Here is a 15,303-nt window from a genome sequence, read left to right as displayed (position 1 = left end):
GAGTTTGTCATTCGCAGCCAGACTGTTTGTCCCACCGCAGCTAAAAGAAATGACACTTTCGCCCTACAATTATATAACATGTGGTGTCAAACACACAGAGAAGACAAAAAAAAAAAAAAAAAAACACAGACAAATGTGGTTCTGTTCGTTGTGAGCAGCAGAATTTGCAGTTCAATTCTGTGTCCTGACAAAGTTGGCAGATTTTTATTTTTTTATTTATTTATTTATTTTGGTCCAAACAGATGAAACAGGAGAAGGAAATACAAAGTCCTGACAACTGACAACTTCTTTGTTTTCAAATGAGCTTTTTTGTTGTTTTTGTTGAATATTTTCATCTTAAGTGAAAGAATACAAATCAAATGAATATGGGGTTATTGTAGAACTTAGTAAAGTCAAATCGATGTCTGCCAAACACCTTTGTATGTCTCTTTAGGTCTATATAGGGTTTGTACATTTCATAAGATCTCACTATCCTTCATGATCCAGCATTATTGAATACTGTAGTTTACATAATAGTAGTCTAGCAGACTTCAGATGGATGAGCATTCAAAACCTTCATCTCAGTAATTATAATGCTGATGTTTGGATTATTGGGATAAATAGGATTTTGAAGGAAGTAGTTTTCCTAAATGTTTAGATGAACCAAAGAAGTCCCAAAGATTAAGTCTTAGTTGTCTGCAACGTGTGGCTCTTTGGACCTTCCATAATGGCTCTTTATAACTTTGGTGAAAAATACCAAAGAATCATTTCATGTTTTTAAACAGTTTTTTTGGTGTTTTTAAATAAAATACCTGAAATGAAATCTCCTAACAGAATGACACTAACGGCACCAATTATATTTTTATACATATTCTTCTCATTACGTTAGAAACTGTTCTTTTTTTCCCCACAGATATCAACATCCCATAGAAGACAATGTATCCAACATGTTTTACAAAAGTTTTCTGTTTTTGTTTATTTTAAGTCTAAACAGAGAAAGGATTTTTTTTTGTGGGGGGGGGGGGTTTAATTCATGTTCTGTTCAGTGAATATTTCTAAAACTTTACAGTTTATTTCCTCCAGTTTCTGCGTTTCCAGGATTTACCCATGCCTTCCCCTCTGCCTCGGCTCCCTGTTCTGCCTCAGCTGTTGCTCACCCGCCAATTTGACTCATTTGTTTTACATTCCAGTAACGACATCCCCAAAATTGAAACCTCTCCGTTCACTCGCTTTTGATTTAGATCCCCCTGTTGCCTCAGTCTGTGCTGACCTTTACGTCTTCTCATTCCCATTAATGCACTTTGTTATTTTTTTAGTCATTTTATCTTTATTACTCAACTGCACCATGATTCTGCCTGCCTCCTCCTTCCACTTGGGTCGTACATTTGCAAAAATGCAGCAGGTTTCTAAGCTTACGTGTTCTTCATGGCGTTGTGTTATATCTAATTATCCCCTAATTAAAAAGTGGGCACTTGCACAAGCTTTATTCTAATTTGTTGCACAAATGTTTTATTTGTTTTCTGTGCTTTTTTGCTGCTATTTTTAAACAGAGAAATTGAGAAAATACATTCTTAGAAATTATATTTTGTGATATCTTGGAATGATAATCTTACAAGCTTATTTTGTTGTCATCCCAACTTAGTAATTAACTTGACATGGCAAAGCTATAAATCTTGATATAATTAGTGTATCTGGGCAAATACAGTTACAGTAACCTGATTCTTTCTCTGTTTCTAATGAGAACTGAAATTTTTCAAAGTGACTCTTGGGCATGTAGCATTTCACCAAATTACAGTCATCATGGAGGGGAGGATAAACTTCAACACAAATGAATCGTAGTGTGTTGAGAATGCCCAGATCTACTTTCCTTTCATAATTGAACTCCTCCCAGAACACAACATTCCTGAAGTGTTGACAGTGGCAGCAGCATGCTGTGGGAACTATGCTCTTGAATTGTTGGATGAAGACGAATGGAGCTAAGTTTTGATCATGACCGTAAGAAAAGTGGTTTGGAGACTTCTGCATAAAGTTTAACACCAGGGTGAAGGTTCACAGGACAAGAACTTTAAATCTAAAGTTCTTGTCCTGGGTTAGGACAAGAAATCACAGTCATGTTAGAATGTCCCAGTCAAAGTCCAAACCTAAACCCTCTTCAGAATCTAAAGATTTTAAGAGCTGTTCATTGAAACTGAATTTCAAGTTGTTTTGCGATGAAGAATGGGTAAAAGCCTCCGTTTCTGGATTGCTTTGTCGGTCAGAAAAGACGTGCCACTGTGTGAAGCTGTATGCATCATTTCCCTCACATAAAATCAAAAGAAAACACAGAAAAGTTTTGGTTGTAATATGGCAAAATGCGAAAACGTATCGTGAATACCACGTATGTGTTGTTTCTGTCTTATAGCCCCTTAGTTATGGTTAGACATGTACGTATCTTGATATACACTCGCTTATCTTTGCACACGTCTGCATGAATAAACAAACTCACACCTAATAGAGGGCATTTCCGTGCTTCCATGTGAATTGCATTCTGCACTCTGTGCTCTGCTCTGCGTCCCCCATGCTCATACATCATTAAGTGAGTCTGGGTGTTATTACGGAAAAAGAACGCTGTATATTAGATGGCTTGACAGATTGTGTCAGGGACGTCCAATCCTATCAGGACTAGAAATTAGAAAGACACTTAATCTACCTAGTGCCTAACAGTCTCTTTTTGCACACATAATAGTCGGAAACTCTGTGATAATCACTCTTTGCTCTAACTGTCCTTGTCGTGGTCTCCTCTCTCTCTCTCTCTCTCTCTCTCTCTCTCTCTCTCAGTCAGTCCCCTTCTAAAATTTAAGAGCAGTGATTATAACTTAATCCCCTCAATCTCCAGCATTTATCTGCCAAAGCATTTTCCATGAAGAGAGCACGGAGCAATTGCCAGCAACCTAAAGTGAGTGTATTGCACTTGGTGCATAACGGCAATATATATAGAATATAAATGGATTTCTGCGCCACTTCTGAGCAGCTAATTAATTTGGACGTGGACTCACTGGAAATACTTGAGTTGCGAGAGAAAAGAACAACAGGAAAGAGGGGGAACTCTTTCGAACAGACATGATCTTTCACCTTGTGCAAAGAAAGAGAGGCGAGGACAAATCAACAATCTCTCAGCCCACTCTGCTGCTCCATCTCTATTAGACAGTGTGGGCCGTATGTCAGACAATGACTTGCTGCTGCTCATGTTCTAACTAATTAAGGAACATTTGTAATTATTTTTCTTTAAAAAAAATAATAACTTGAAGTTAACCTTCCTATACATTCTGTCCATCTCTTTGTACAGTGGAGAGTAACCCGTGTCAGACCAGCCCCTGTCTCCATGGTGGGAGCTGCCTGGAGGAAGGCGACAGCTACAGCTGCTACTGCCCTCAGGGCTACTCTGGAGAGAACTGCGAGATCGGTAAGTCTGGGCCAGGTGAAGCCAGAGTGCAGACACCTCGTAGAAACAATGGCTGCCATATGCTGAGGCTAACATCTGTACTCCGCCGTGCAACGGATTGGTGAGGAAAAATGCCAGCTTCTCTCTGCTGGCTTTGTTTCCAGTCTGTGCCTGGAACTCTGGATCCAATCTCTGAGAGGCGACTGGTACGCTGGCAGGTCCAGGGGTTTTGGGCCAGGCTCCCTGATTGAAAGCGAAAAGGGAATATCCATATGCTGGAAGTCAGTCGCGTGTGACAGAGACTTTTGGTGGTGTAGATGCTCAACTGTGTGTGCGATTGTTTCCGCACGAATGTGTATGTTTTCACCTTCTGCCCCGTGAGAAGTAGGCAGCTCATCTTTCCACTCAACTGTGAGATGGGAGAGTGTGGCTGGCAGAAAATGACGGTGCAGTGATTTAGGTGTATGAGCCTTTCTGTCCGTGTGTGTGTGTGTGTGTGTGCGCGTGTGTGTGTGTGTGTGTGTAGGGGTGCGCGCGTGTGTGTGTGTGTGACAGAGGCATGCAAGGACAGACTGTCCACAGAGGAGCTGTGAGCTCGGCGAGGGGTGGAATAGCTGATTAAAGTGCAGTGGCAGCAGGCAGCACAAACTGCTGTAATGACAAGACAGAAAACAACAAAAGAAAGAATAAGAAAATCTGTGAAAGAGGATTTGGAAAAATCACCAACAGCATCTCGGCTGAAATTAAGTTGCCTCTTAAACAAGTCAGTTCACTATAGCATTTGGACGAAGTGTAAATATCTTTTATACGTCGCGGTGCGTTGTCGCTGATTTCCAACCAGCAGCTTTGACCTGCCGGCACTTTTTCAGCTGTTTCTGATTGCTCTTTAAGAACTACTGAGTACAATAGGACTCCGAAGGACTCCAAAGTATGTTGTGCTGCAGTCAGTTTTTCACCCACTCATATACACATTCAAACACTGATTTAGGTAAGCTACATTGCCACAGCTGGGACCGGCTGACGGAAGCGAAACCGTCATACAATCAGTGCAACTGGATCCTCTGACCATCACCAGAGGACGGGCAGAGCGGCAGCTCAAACTGGTAACTCATCGATATCGTCAAAAACATTTATTTTATAGCCTTCATGTTAAAAGTAGTCAGTAATTATTTATTTGTAATTGTATTGTATTCTATCCATTGTCCACTTATCCTCGGATGATTGTTGGGATTGGGGATTATTTCTGGTTGCTACATTTAGCGTGGTTAGCATTACAGAAATATTAGTTTCCATATTTCCAAGGAAGGAACTTCTTACCCCAAGTCAAATAATTTTTTTAAAAATCCATCAACAGAGATTCAAGCTGATTTTTTTTTCTCACTTTCTCTTTCTCACTCTCTTTGTCAAGCATTTCTTCTGTAAATCTTAAAGAAAAAAAAACTGACATTTCACTTTATTTCAATGAAGGCACACTTAACCACGTCAGAGGAGAGCCTTCATTAGTCAGCTTTGATAATGAAGGCAAAAGTAACAAAAGTATGTTTTAATCTTTTTAAATCTCTTTCTCTTTCTTACTGTTTATTCAATTTCACATGCTGTTTTATTTTTTCTTTAATTATGTAAAGCACTTTGAAATGCCTTGCGGTTGAAATGTGCTATACAAATAAAATTTGATTGATTGATTGATTGATATTTTACTCGGGTCAGTCAAATATTATATGACACCAGATTCTTCTTACACGGGAGCTTGACTTGACTTGTGAGGTCATTTCATTCATCACACACAATTCAGGAAAAGTCAGAGAACAAAATGCTGAAAGGCTTGGACATAAAGAGCAGTAAATTATATGGCATGTTGGACTCAGTCAGCTTAAGGCAAGCTCAAGTGCATTTCCCAATGATTTACTTGGATATTAGCTTATCCAAGCTAATGTGATTGTTACATAAGTATCTTTGTTCCTGAAATTTTCTTGGTTTGGGTCATAATGATTTGCTTGATGGTCAGGTCACGCTTTGGCTTCTGTGGTGCATTTGATAAACCTACAGTATTTAAAGCCCATAGAAAAGCAAACAAGAATGCATGATATAAAGTTTTGTTCATCTACTTACTGTAGTCTAAATAGAGGAGTTGGCAGCTTCCCCCTGTTGAGCATAGAAAGAAAGACATTTTCCTTAAAATTCTCTAACTTATGTTAGCCACTCAATGGAGGAATTTAATTTCGCCCACTGTTTAGCCGTATCTCGTAGCCATAGGTTAGAGTCAAAGCGTATGAGATCAGTAAATTGACAGCTTTTTGGTTCAGCTCTTTCCTAAACACAAGAAATTGCAGCATTTACTCCATCATTGTAGATGAGGCCCCCATCCATCCATGTCCTGCTCCGTCCTGCTGCTCATAAATTAGAGTCTTAAGCTCGTTGCTCAAGGCTGAGACTGACCCGTGACCTGGACAGAGGAGTTCACCCTCACAACCTTTTGCAGTAGTTTTCTTCTTTATTTTAACCCATCGTTTTCTGCACTACTATAGAGTTTTGTTTGTGTCAGTGCTACTTTTGATTATCTCAACTGTTCATGGATCAGTCCATTACCCTGTGTCTGTCTGTCTATCTGTTGTRTCCTCTCACTCGGGTTTGCTGGGGGGGCTGGTACCTATCTCAAGTAATCAATGGGCAAGAGGTCAGAACACCCTGGACAGGTCAGCAGTCTCACCGGCAACTAAAAGCATTTCAGGCCGAAGCAATCGTTAAATCCATTTGGTGCGTCAAGTCCGCATATCGTTGATGCTCTTAATGCCTTTTGTGAGACTTTTTTTTCCAAACCGTGGGTTTTAAAATGAGAGTGTGAAGCATTAATTTCTTCAGGGAAAATGTTTCACATCCATTCCTTTTTTTTTTTTTTGTTTTTGCAAGACGCAGTGTTGTTTTTTTTCCTCAGACTTGTTTTTCCAGAGGTTCGCAGACTTTTGTTTCGTTCCTTTGTTTCAGTAATTAAGTAATTGCTAAAGCAAAGAATTATTTGCAGTAAACGTACAGTAGTTTCAGGTTTAACATTCCACAGAGGATATTGATGTTGATGCACAACCTTGTTCCAGCTTTTATTGATGCAAAGTTGTTGCAAACAGCACTCAATCTGGCACATCGATTGTGGCTCCTGGGGAAATAACTGTGAGTTGAACTGCTTAAAAATATGGATTGCTTACAGGAACCACACTATGCTAGATATGGATATTGAAGAAAGTCCAGTTTAATGTTTTTGCCCTTAGTTCAGTCTCAGTTTATCCTTTTACATTTCTTAAATTATCCCTAAGAGTTGAGAGTTCAACTACTGCTTATTGGAGCTCTGTAAACCTCATTGATCCACACAGATACAATACTGTGAGCAAGCTGCGGCTTTGGGAGTAACCACTCAAAAAAGGTCAAAGGTTAGATGGATAAGGTCAAGAAGGGCATATTTTCCTTAGGCTGATTACCAGTAACCTTTAAAGGCCTGACAAAAGAAACCCTCATTATTCACTTGGAGATCAATCAGCCACGGGATTGATCATTTTTAAAGTTAAAAGCATGTTTTACTTACACACACAGGCTTATAATGGCTTGCTTTTGTCTAGATTATTTTGATGTTTTATTAGGTTTAAAAGAATTGCAGCAGTTTTCCATAGGAACCTGAAGTAAATGCTGACATTTATATCAGGGTAGAGATATATGAAAGTCCATTAATACTATAATATTCTATTAATTGATTACTTCCAAGTCCTTCTCCTTGGGCATATTTCTCTCTGGAGAGTTTAACTGCACTGTATTTTTAAAGTGTTTTCATGCTGATTAATCAGTTTCCTCAATCAGCAAATGGTTCAGTTTGCTTTTGCCAGTGCAACGAAACGCTGCCCTGAGCATGGTGGTGTTCGTTGTAGCGCTCAGGGTCTCCTAACCCAAAATGTATTCAAACCAATACAGGATTCACTATAACATCTGTTGTAGGCAAAAGAAAATACATTTTAAGCTAATATTGCACTTGAAGACCGAAGATTTTGCCCCAAAACACTGGACAAAGATTGCACATTGATATAACAGGTAACATTACTTTGGCACAGCTTGGTGGTTCTGCCACATCTCTGGCTGCTATGAAAGGGATCTCAACAAATTCCTTACAACAAACCCCCACTCCCTCTCCACTGTGGTCTCATTGACAGATTTCCCACCTGGGGAGACACGCACACCTCCAAATTGCATAAACAGGCAGGTTACTGAGATACCAAGTGACGTTGTCGATATCAGTTCTTCAGACTACAACTCAAAATCTAAATTTATTTAGTAGATTGTCAAAGATCAGACCTGGACATCCTTTTCAGCAGTGAGAGTAGCACATTTTAAGGTAATTGTGGTATAACATTATCTCATCATGTTCAGTAAAAAAAAAAAAAAAAAAAAAAAAAACAGATTTCAAATTTCCACTTATATTTCCTTCTGATTGTAATTGTAAAGGTCTTTTACAATTACAGGTGCAACAAGCTAAAAATTTTTTAAATAAATTTTCAAGTTGCACTGTGCTCTGTATTTATACAAATAACTAGCTTGCATGCATCCTCTGATAGGTGGATTAAAATGCCGTGCTTTCTCCTACAAAGAGGCTGAAATCAGTTTCAGAGGTAAAGAAACCTGTATTTACTCGTATAGGGAAATGCAGGTTTCGCTGTAAATAGTTTATTAGAAGCCACACGTATGATTCTCATGGCGACTACATAGTAACAGGAAGCAACAGGATGGTCAAGGAAGCAGCAGAAAAAATATGTACCTATCAGAGTGTTGAATGTTCATAATTGCTTTCACACTGAAATCAGGTTTTCTAAATTTGCTGCAATCCAGTGACACTTGAACTTGTCAATGAGATGCAGTGGGACATCAGGTTGTCCTAATTCTGTGTAGAAAGATAAAAATATTTTATGGAGATAAATAGATTATGGCTTGCGGTGGTTATAATTCATGAAGTGTAGTATACACCATCTTTCTGTCTGATAAATCCTTTTTTTTTTTTTTTTTTACTTGAACCGCCAGTGGCTGTCAGTCAAGACACAAGCAATATTAATCTAAAGTTCTGCATTTTTTTTAAATCCCTCTGATGATAAACTGTAGATCCTGCAGCTGAATATAAATGATTAGTGAGTCAAGTCACAGCTTGGCAGCTTGATGGCTCTGTGTTATTGTGACAATAATACATTCTATTGTTCCTCTAGCATGAATATTTGTTTAGAATTGCATGACATGCAGACAGCAGATTTCATCCCAATGACTAAGAAAAAAAGGTAAAAAAAATATATATAATAAAATTGTCTTTTTTTCATGACATCTGACAAAAACAACCAAAAGTTTTATACTAAAGGAGTTATTGCCCATCGTTTCTCATGCCACACCAACAGCGATGGCTTATTTCTTCTGTCTGCTTAATTTTTCAAAAAGGAAATGCAAACAAGTGCATTACACTGGATCTTTCTGCATGTTTTGCCTCTGTTTATGAATATTCTAAATGTTTCATTCAGAAACGGTTACTGCATCATTTTTAGTCAGTCTAAAAAATAATACGGTAATGAGCCACGCTTACTATTTTGTGAAAATAACGATTCTGTAGCTTTGAAACGATTCTCCAGAAAATGCATCTACTGTGGAAGTATAAAAGCAGACTGACCAAGGAGAGTCTAAACTAAAGTCCAGTCACGGTTTTGTTCTGCATGTAATTGCAGCTTAAATTCAGACTTTTGTGTTTGTATTGCAACGTTGTTTATAGTTATCAGTTTGTCACTAAAGGCGGTTTTCCATGCAGTTTATCCTTTCCTGTTTTGACAGAAGATTAATTCATTCTGACACAAACACCAAAAATAATATACAGTTATATTCAATGAATTATAATATTAGTGAAAAGTTAATATGCTTCAGTAACTCAGCTGTCAAATAAAACATAGACTGATGTAATAAAGCTTTTATTTCTGTTAATGGTGATTATTTCTGGCTAATAAGGCTGGCTAACATGACATTTAAGATTTTAATATTAAAAAAATAATAATGCAGAGATGTGGGTTTGATGAAAAATATGTTTGATAGCAGCTTGAAGTTTGTTTTCTGAAGGTACTTTTAATCTGACGGAAGAGCCTCATTGGAACTCATTTTCAAATTATGACTCTAGACTTGAAAGGTGTACATACATTCCACTTATATTTGCTTCTATTAATAGAAAGTGGATGAATGGAAACAAAGATGGTCTTTATGTGTAGGAAAGTTACACACTGCATTTTGCAGGTTTTCATTTGTTTCTTTAAAAATTTGATCTTTTAAAACATCAAAGATAACTCACATAGGCCAAGAATTAGGAACAATACAAAAAAAAAAAAAAAAAGCAATGAAGTTCCAAAGACCTTAAAAATATTTCAGATTCAAGAACCTAGAAATTGATAGGATTTCTAAGTGTTTGCCGTTTGGGTTTTTGCTTGGTCAGAAGCGCTCTGTTCCTGCTCTGTTCAAACATGGATTTCTGTGGGAGGGAAGGAAAAAAAACGTATTAACCTGTCTCATCTATCTCTTTTTGTGGGTCAGGAAATCGCTTTGATTTTAAATGGAACACGAGTCGGGCAAATTATTTATGGTCAGCTGCTGGAAGACCTCAATCAGCCCATCTGTCCACAAGTTAAAGCGAGAGACAGAGAGCTGGAGGGTGAATAAATTCACGCCGTCACCCATTTATATTCTGCTGGATGACCAACAACATTAATAATATTAAAAGCAGGTAATCGCTGCTGTTTTTTTTTTGTTTGTTTGCTTGTTTTTTCCAGGGCTTTCCAGAATCAAAATAAATAGCTTTTAGAGAAAGTGTTTGTTTTGGGTTTAAACTCAGTCTGTGTAGTGAGGTCAAGATGGTAATTGATCCTGCTACACAGAGAAAATTACTTTGGTAACTCTGTTCCTGCTTTCCATTATTCAACTCCTGCTTCCGCCACATGGAGCTTTCTCATGTGTGGAATCCCATCCTGATTTTTTTTTTTTTTTAATTTCCTCATTTCAACATTGATTTAGTAAAAAGAAATAGAGGCAACTGTGTGGATGTTAAAAAAAAGATATTTTTTGTTCAAATAAGTTTTAACTTCACTTTTTTCTGAATTAGACATTGATAACTTCATTTTTGCAAAGAATTAAGTCTTTGCAAACAGGATTCTGTTTATCTATCCCAGAAAGGCGTTTAGTTTTATCTTAACATTTAATAACAGACAATTTAAAGGATAAAAATCAGTTCTCTTAATTTCAACTCTTTGAAAGTTTTACTCACAGGAGATATTAATTTTGACGTCAATTTCAGCTAAAATAAATTTCATATCAACGTCTCCCAACAACAATCTGCATGCATGTCCACGGGTTTGGTATTTCCTTGGCACAAAACTTTTGTTTTTATTATTTTAACCCGCAACTTTGCACATATACTTGCTTCTCTTCCAATCCTGCTGATTAGATCTGATTTCTATCTCCCACTTCTCTTCTATTCCCCCTGCCTGTTCTATATCTTTATTTTATCAGTTGTCAATTTTCCATTCCTCAATTGATTTCTCAGATCCAATTTTCATATTTCCATCCGAGTTGCCACTTTATTTCACCCCAAATGTTTTTCTTTCCTTATTTCATGTTTTTTATTCCATCTTCAGCACCATCCATTTTAATTGGCACTCCTGTTAAAAACAAACAGAAAGCCTTGCAAAGCAGAGTTGTCATTCGATGCCCAAACTGGGGATAAATTGGAGTACATTTTAGTCCAAAGACCCTTTTTAAACATCTTTCCCATCCCTTCTGCCTGTGACTGTTCCAGTACATTCCAGTGCTATTTGGCATCAGCTATGGTAAATATTGAAACTGCTCAGCACAGCGGCCATCGAGCTGAATGCAAGCATGGAGCCACTTCAGCACGTCTCCAAAGTAACACATTTCATTTTCTGCCACGTTTCTTGACTCTCTTCCAACCTCTAACCTCTCCCCCTCCACACTTCTCTTTTTCTGGCTCCATTCCCTGTTTTTTTTTTCCTCCATGCGCACTATTTTCCTGTGAAAGGCCAACGCAATTATTCATCGCTGTACTTATGCATAAAAGTAAACTCATCGAAGCCCCTCGACTCACTGACCTACACATTCCAGTTACTATATATATACTCGCGGTACTGCAGCAGAAATATATTCTGCTGTCTCTCGTGGATCTGACCTCTGACACTTGGCACCTGTTTTGGGCTATCATACAAAAAAAAATCAATAAGTACCAGAGACCGTATATGGAGCTGATACATAACTCATGTACTAGGAGGCTATGAGAAATCTCCCCTGCTGCGTTTCTGCATTAACTAATCCATCCTCTGAGACGGTCTCATCTCATATCAGCTCATGTGATTCGGCCTGAAAGATTCATGAGTTCGACGCTATTAATACCGTTTCCCGAAACCGACCTCGCCAAGGCGCCGTCCACCGATCTGTGCAATGAGGTCAAAGACGGGGGAAGGGCAGGAGGTAGTTGAGCATGGTTTCTGTCGAATTGTGGTCTACTGAAGATCAGTGGCGGCTGGTGAGAAAAAAAAAGTTGTGTTGGAGCTGATGTGCCCAGGGATTTCCTTTCCTACTCTAGCATAAGGTTTCAAGACAGAAATGATGACATTTCTACAATAATATACCATTCTTCATACAGCAAAGTAACACGAAGGGTTAAACTAGCTAAAAGTAAAAGATTTGTTGAGTAACTTGTGAAATAAGTGTCAACGGATAAAACCAAACCGGATTCAAAACTGTGAAAAACTAAACCAATGCCTACGGGGCTAACTCTGAACAAACAACAAGCTAAATTCTACTAAGACTGAAGAGAATCGACTAATAACACCGAGCAGCAGAGGCGTTCCTACGCCTCTGTTCCTTCCTACCAGTGTTATTGGTTATCCTATACCAATAACACTGGTATAGGATAAAATGACCATGGATGCAAACAAAAAAGTTACCAAGAAACAAAGAAAAACTTAACCAGGTTCTGAGGAACAAAAACACCAAGCGATCCTCCCGTCAGTGAAACCTTACAGACATGAATGTTCATAGATCTGAGTCAGCAAACGGGACTTCACCACATTATATCAACCAGGATGTTTGTCATTAAAGGCAACATGAGCATCATGATTACTAATAATAAAAATAATAATAATAACATTTTAGCAACATTTATCCAGAGCAGCATTAGCATTGTGCTAACCAGAGCTACATAAGCATCAAATAAACCACTTCAACAGTCGGGACTGATTGTCGGCAAACGATAGCACCTGAGGAATGGAAAAAGTAAACAACAAAAAAAAAAGCAGAGCAATATGTTAGCTAAAACTAATAAAACATACAGAGGAACAGAAGATGTAACTTACTGGAAATATCTGGAAAATCCTCTGGTGCCGTGCAAAGTGGAGAAGTCAGATTAACAAGTTTAACCCCAACTTTATCAAGCAATGACCCAAAACATTTTTGTATAGTTCATCAAATTTTGAGCGCCCCAAAGACATAAAATTCAGCGATGCTGATTGACCAAATGCTTATCAATTTGCCATAGCAACCACAGATGATTAGTTATATTTAGTCTATTTTCTGGGGTGTAATCAGCATGCCATTCTAGCATGATTCATCCTGTGGATGTTGTTCTAAAAGTTGTGAGAAATGTCTCTTTCTGTGAACCTGGAGTCCTCTCTTAATTAAGATATTAAAATGTCAAACTTTTTTTATATTTGTCAGTTGGCTGAAAAGAGCTCAATCAGATTTGAAAACCTGCTGCAGGAGGGGGGTGCAAATCAAACATTGGCAACACAAATGACAGGAAAACTTGAAGAGAGTGCACTGCTTACTAAATTCCCCCAACCGTGTATTGCAGTAGTTTATGTAGAAAGACGGATGAAACGCCTTTCATTCATTATGTCTTGGTTTTACCCTTTTTGGCACCAAATCCTCCAAGTTCCAGAGGTTGCATTCATACCCTGTTGGGGGTTCTTTTGGCCCCAGTTTCTTGACCTTCACCCTTCTGCCAAGCACCTGGCAAATGATGCATCGCCGTGCAAAACCTAAAAGCTGACTTTAGTTTCACCATAAATTTAAGAGCTATTCTCATTTCTCCCCCACGGTACTTTTGGTGAAATGTTCTAGGTCTGCCTTGCAGCTACAGCAGTGTGAGGCGGATAAAACAACAATCGACTCAGCGAGGTGAATCCAGTGAGTCACGCACGAGGCTGAATGTGACAGTAAGTGTGCAAATGACAGAAGACGTGTCTTTTGTGTGATTGATGGCTTGCAGTTTGTCACAGTTTGTCGGCAGCTGAGAGGCTCTTAACAGGCCATGATTGGGTGGCACAGTCTGCGTCCCCATGCCTCATTAATTCCTCCGTGCCCGTGGAGTCTTCAATCAGCATTAGAGCTGGCTATTCCCCTTCACCCCTTTGTATCGTTTGTATCATGTATGCTCCTGCTCCAGAGCTGGAAGGCCAAAAGATTTGGTACTGATTAGAGCTGCTGGACCTGCAGCTGTCTGAGAGGCTTCGCCTTCTCTGGATGACGAAATTAACACAAGAAGACACGCGAGATGCATGCACCTGGGCACTGTGTGACACAGTGCAGCTTAAACACAGCTGGATCTCCTCCAGATTAAAGTTACATCGCATTCATTAAAGAAAGGACTGTGTGCAACATTTAATTTTCAGCTTTCAGTCAGGGTGGACACTTACTGCTCCCCTCACTTGTCAGGACAATGAGAAGTAAAGGACATACTGAGTGCAGAGCTGAATGAGAATAAGCTGCATGATGTGTTGCGCGCGCGTGTGGACAGTATGTGTGTCCAGTATGTGTGTCCAGTATCTCCTTTTGTGCAAACACGTCTGTAGATTAATGAGCTTCTGGCTGAGTTGCCAGAATTCACCCTTTTCTTCTTGTTTTTTCTTTGTTGCTTTTTTTTTCTCTTGTGCTTCAGCACAAATATTCTCACCTGCCACCACCTAAAAATGCTTCATCTTCTTTCTAATTTACTCTTCAGCTTCAGTGCCAGCTAGAGCGCATGAATATGTACGAATATGGCTTACATGTGTTTGATTTAGCTGAGGGGGTTTGTATGCATGTGCCTCAATACGCATGCGTGTGTGCATGCGTGCGTGCGTGCGTGTGTGTGTGTGTGTCAGAAGGAAAGTATCTTGATCCGCTGGATGACAGCTGTAGGAGGAACTGAGAGATATAAAGGCTGGTCACATATAAGAGGGTCAAATTGATTTCCCATGAACACCGGGAACAGGCTTTTACACATGGGGGGCCTTATCAGCGTTCCAGAAACACTCACACAGTGAATAACAAGTATCTGTGAAGTCTGCTGTCAGGGAAAGGGAAAAAAATGCTCATTTGTATGCTGCTCAATAGATTTAAAAAAAACAAAACAACAACAGACATTTGAGCACATTGCACAGGGCAGGAATCCACAAGCTGTACCTTGACAAGATCACAGGCGTTTTGACTCTGTCAAGGTAGAGACAGAGTTTCCAGACCTCCTCAAAACACACAAGGAAAATTATTAGCACTTACACACACAGAATAGAATAGGATAGAAATTATCTTTATTGTCACACCGATGGGAAATTCAGGTGAAACTGCAGCAAAAGTGCATGTAAGAAATTGAAGCCTGTAGGTTCAAGCAAAGAAAAAAAAACCCATAGAAATATAGTAAAAACAAAAGTAAGAATAATACATTAAAAAGTAAGTACGAAATGACATCATAAATACTGTACAGGCTGCAAGAATAGCAAGGACATTTTTTTTCCCCAACTAAAATCAGAGGACAAAATATAATAAAGTAATGGCAAAACACCTTTTATTGGATGTAAATAGCGCACGCT

At 38.8% G+C, this 15,303-nt stretch overlaps 1 protein-coding gene across 1 annotated transcript in view; it reads left to right on the top strand.

The window, feature by feature from the left end:
- The window catches only part of ncanb (neurocan b), a 157,754-nt gene that overhangs the window by 99,899 nt on the left and 42,552 nt on the right, over positions 1–15,303 (top strand). Inside the window, exon 10 of the mRNA XM_008407242.2 lies at positions 3,305–3,421. Coding sequence (XP_008405464.1) covers positions 3,305–3,421 — 117 coding nt within the window. The remainder of the gene's footprint in view (positions 1–3,304; positions 3,422–15,303) is intronic.

This window comes from Poecilia reticulata, linkage group LG4, assembly GCF_000633615.1.
Source record: "Poecilia reticulata strain Guanapo linkage group LG4, Guppy_female_1.0+MT, whole genome shotgun sequence".
Classification (NCBI taxonomy): Eukaryota; Metazoa; Chordata; class Actinopteri; order Cyprinodontiformes; family Poeciliidae; genus Poecilia; species Poecilia reticulata.
This window is presented reverse-complemented; position numbering and strand designations above follow the sequence as displayed.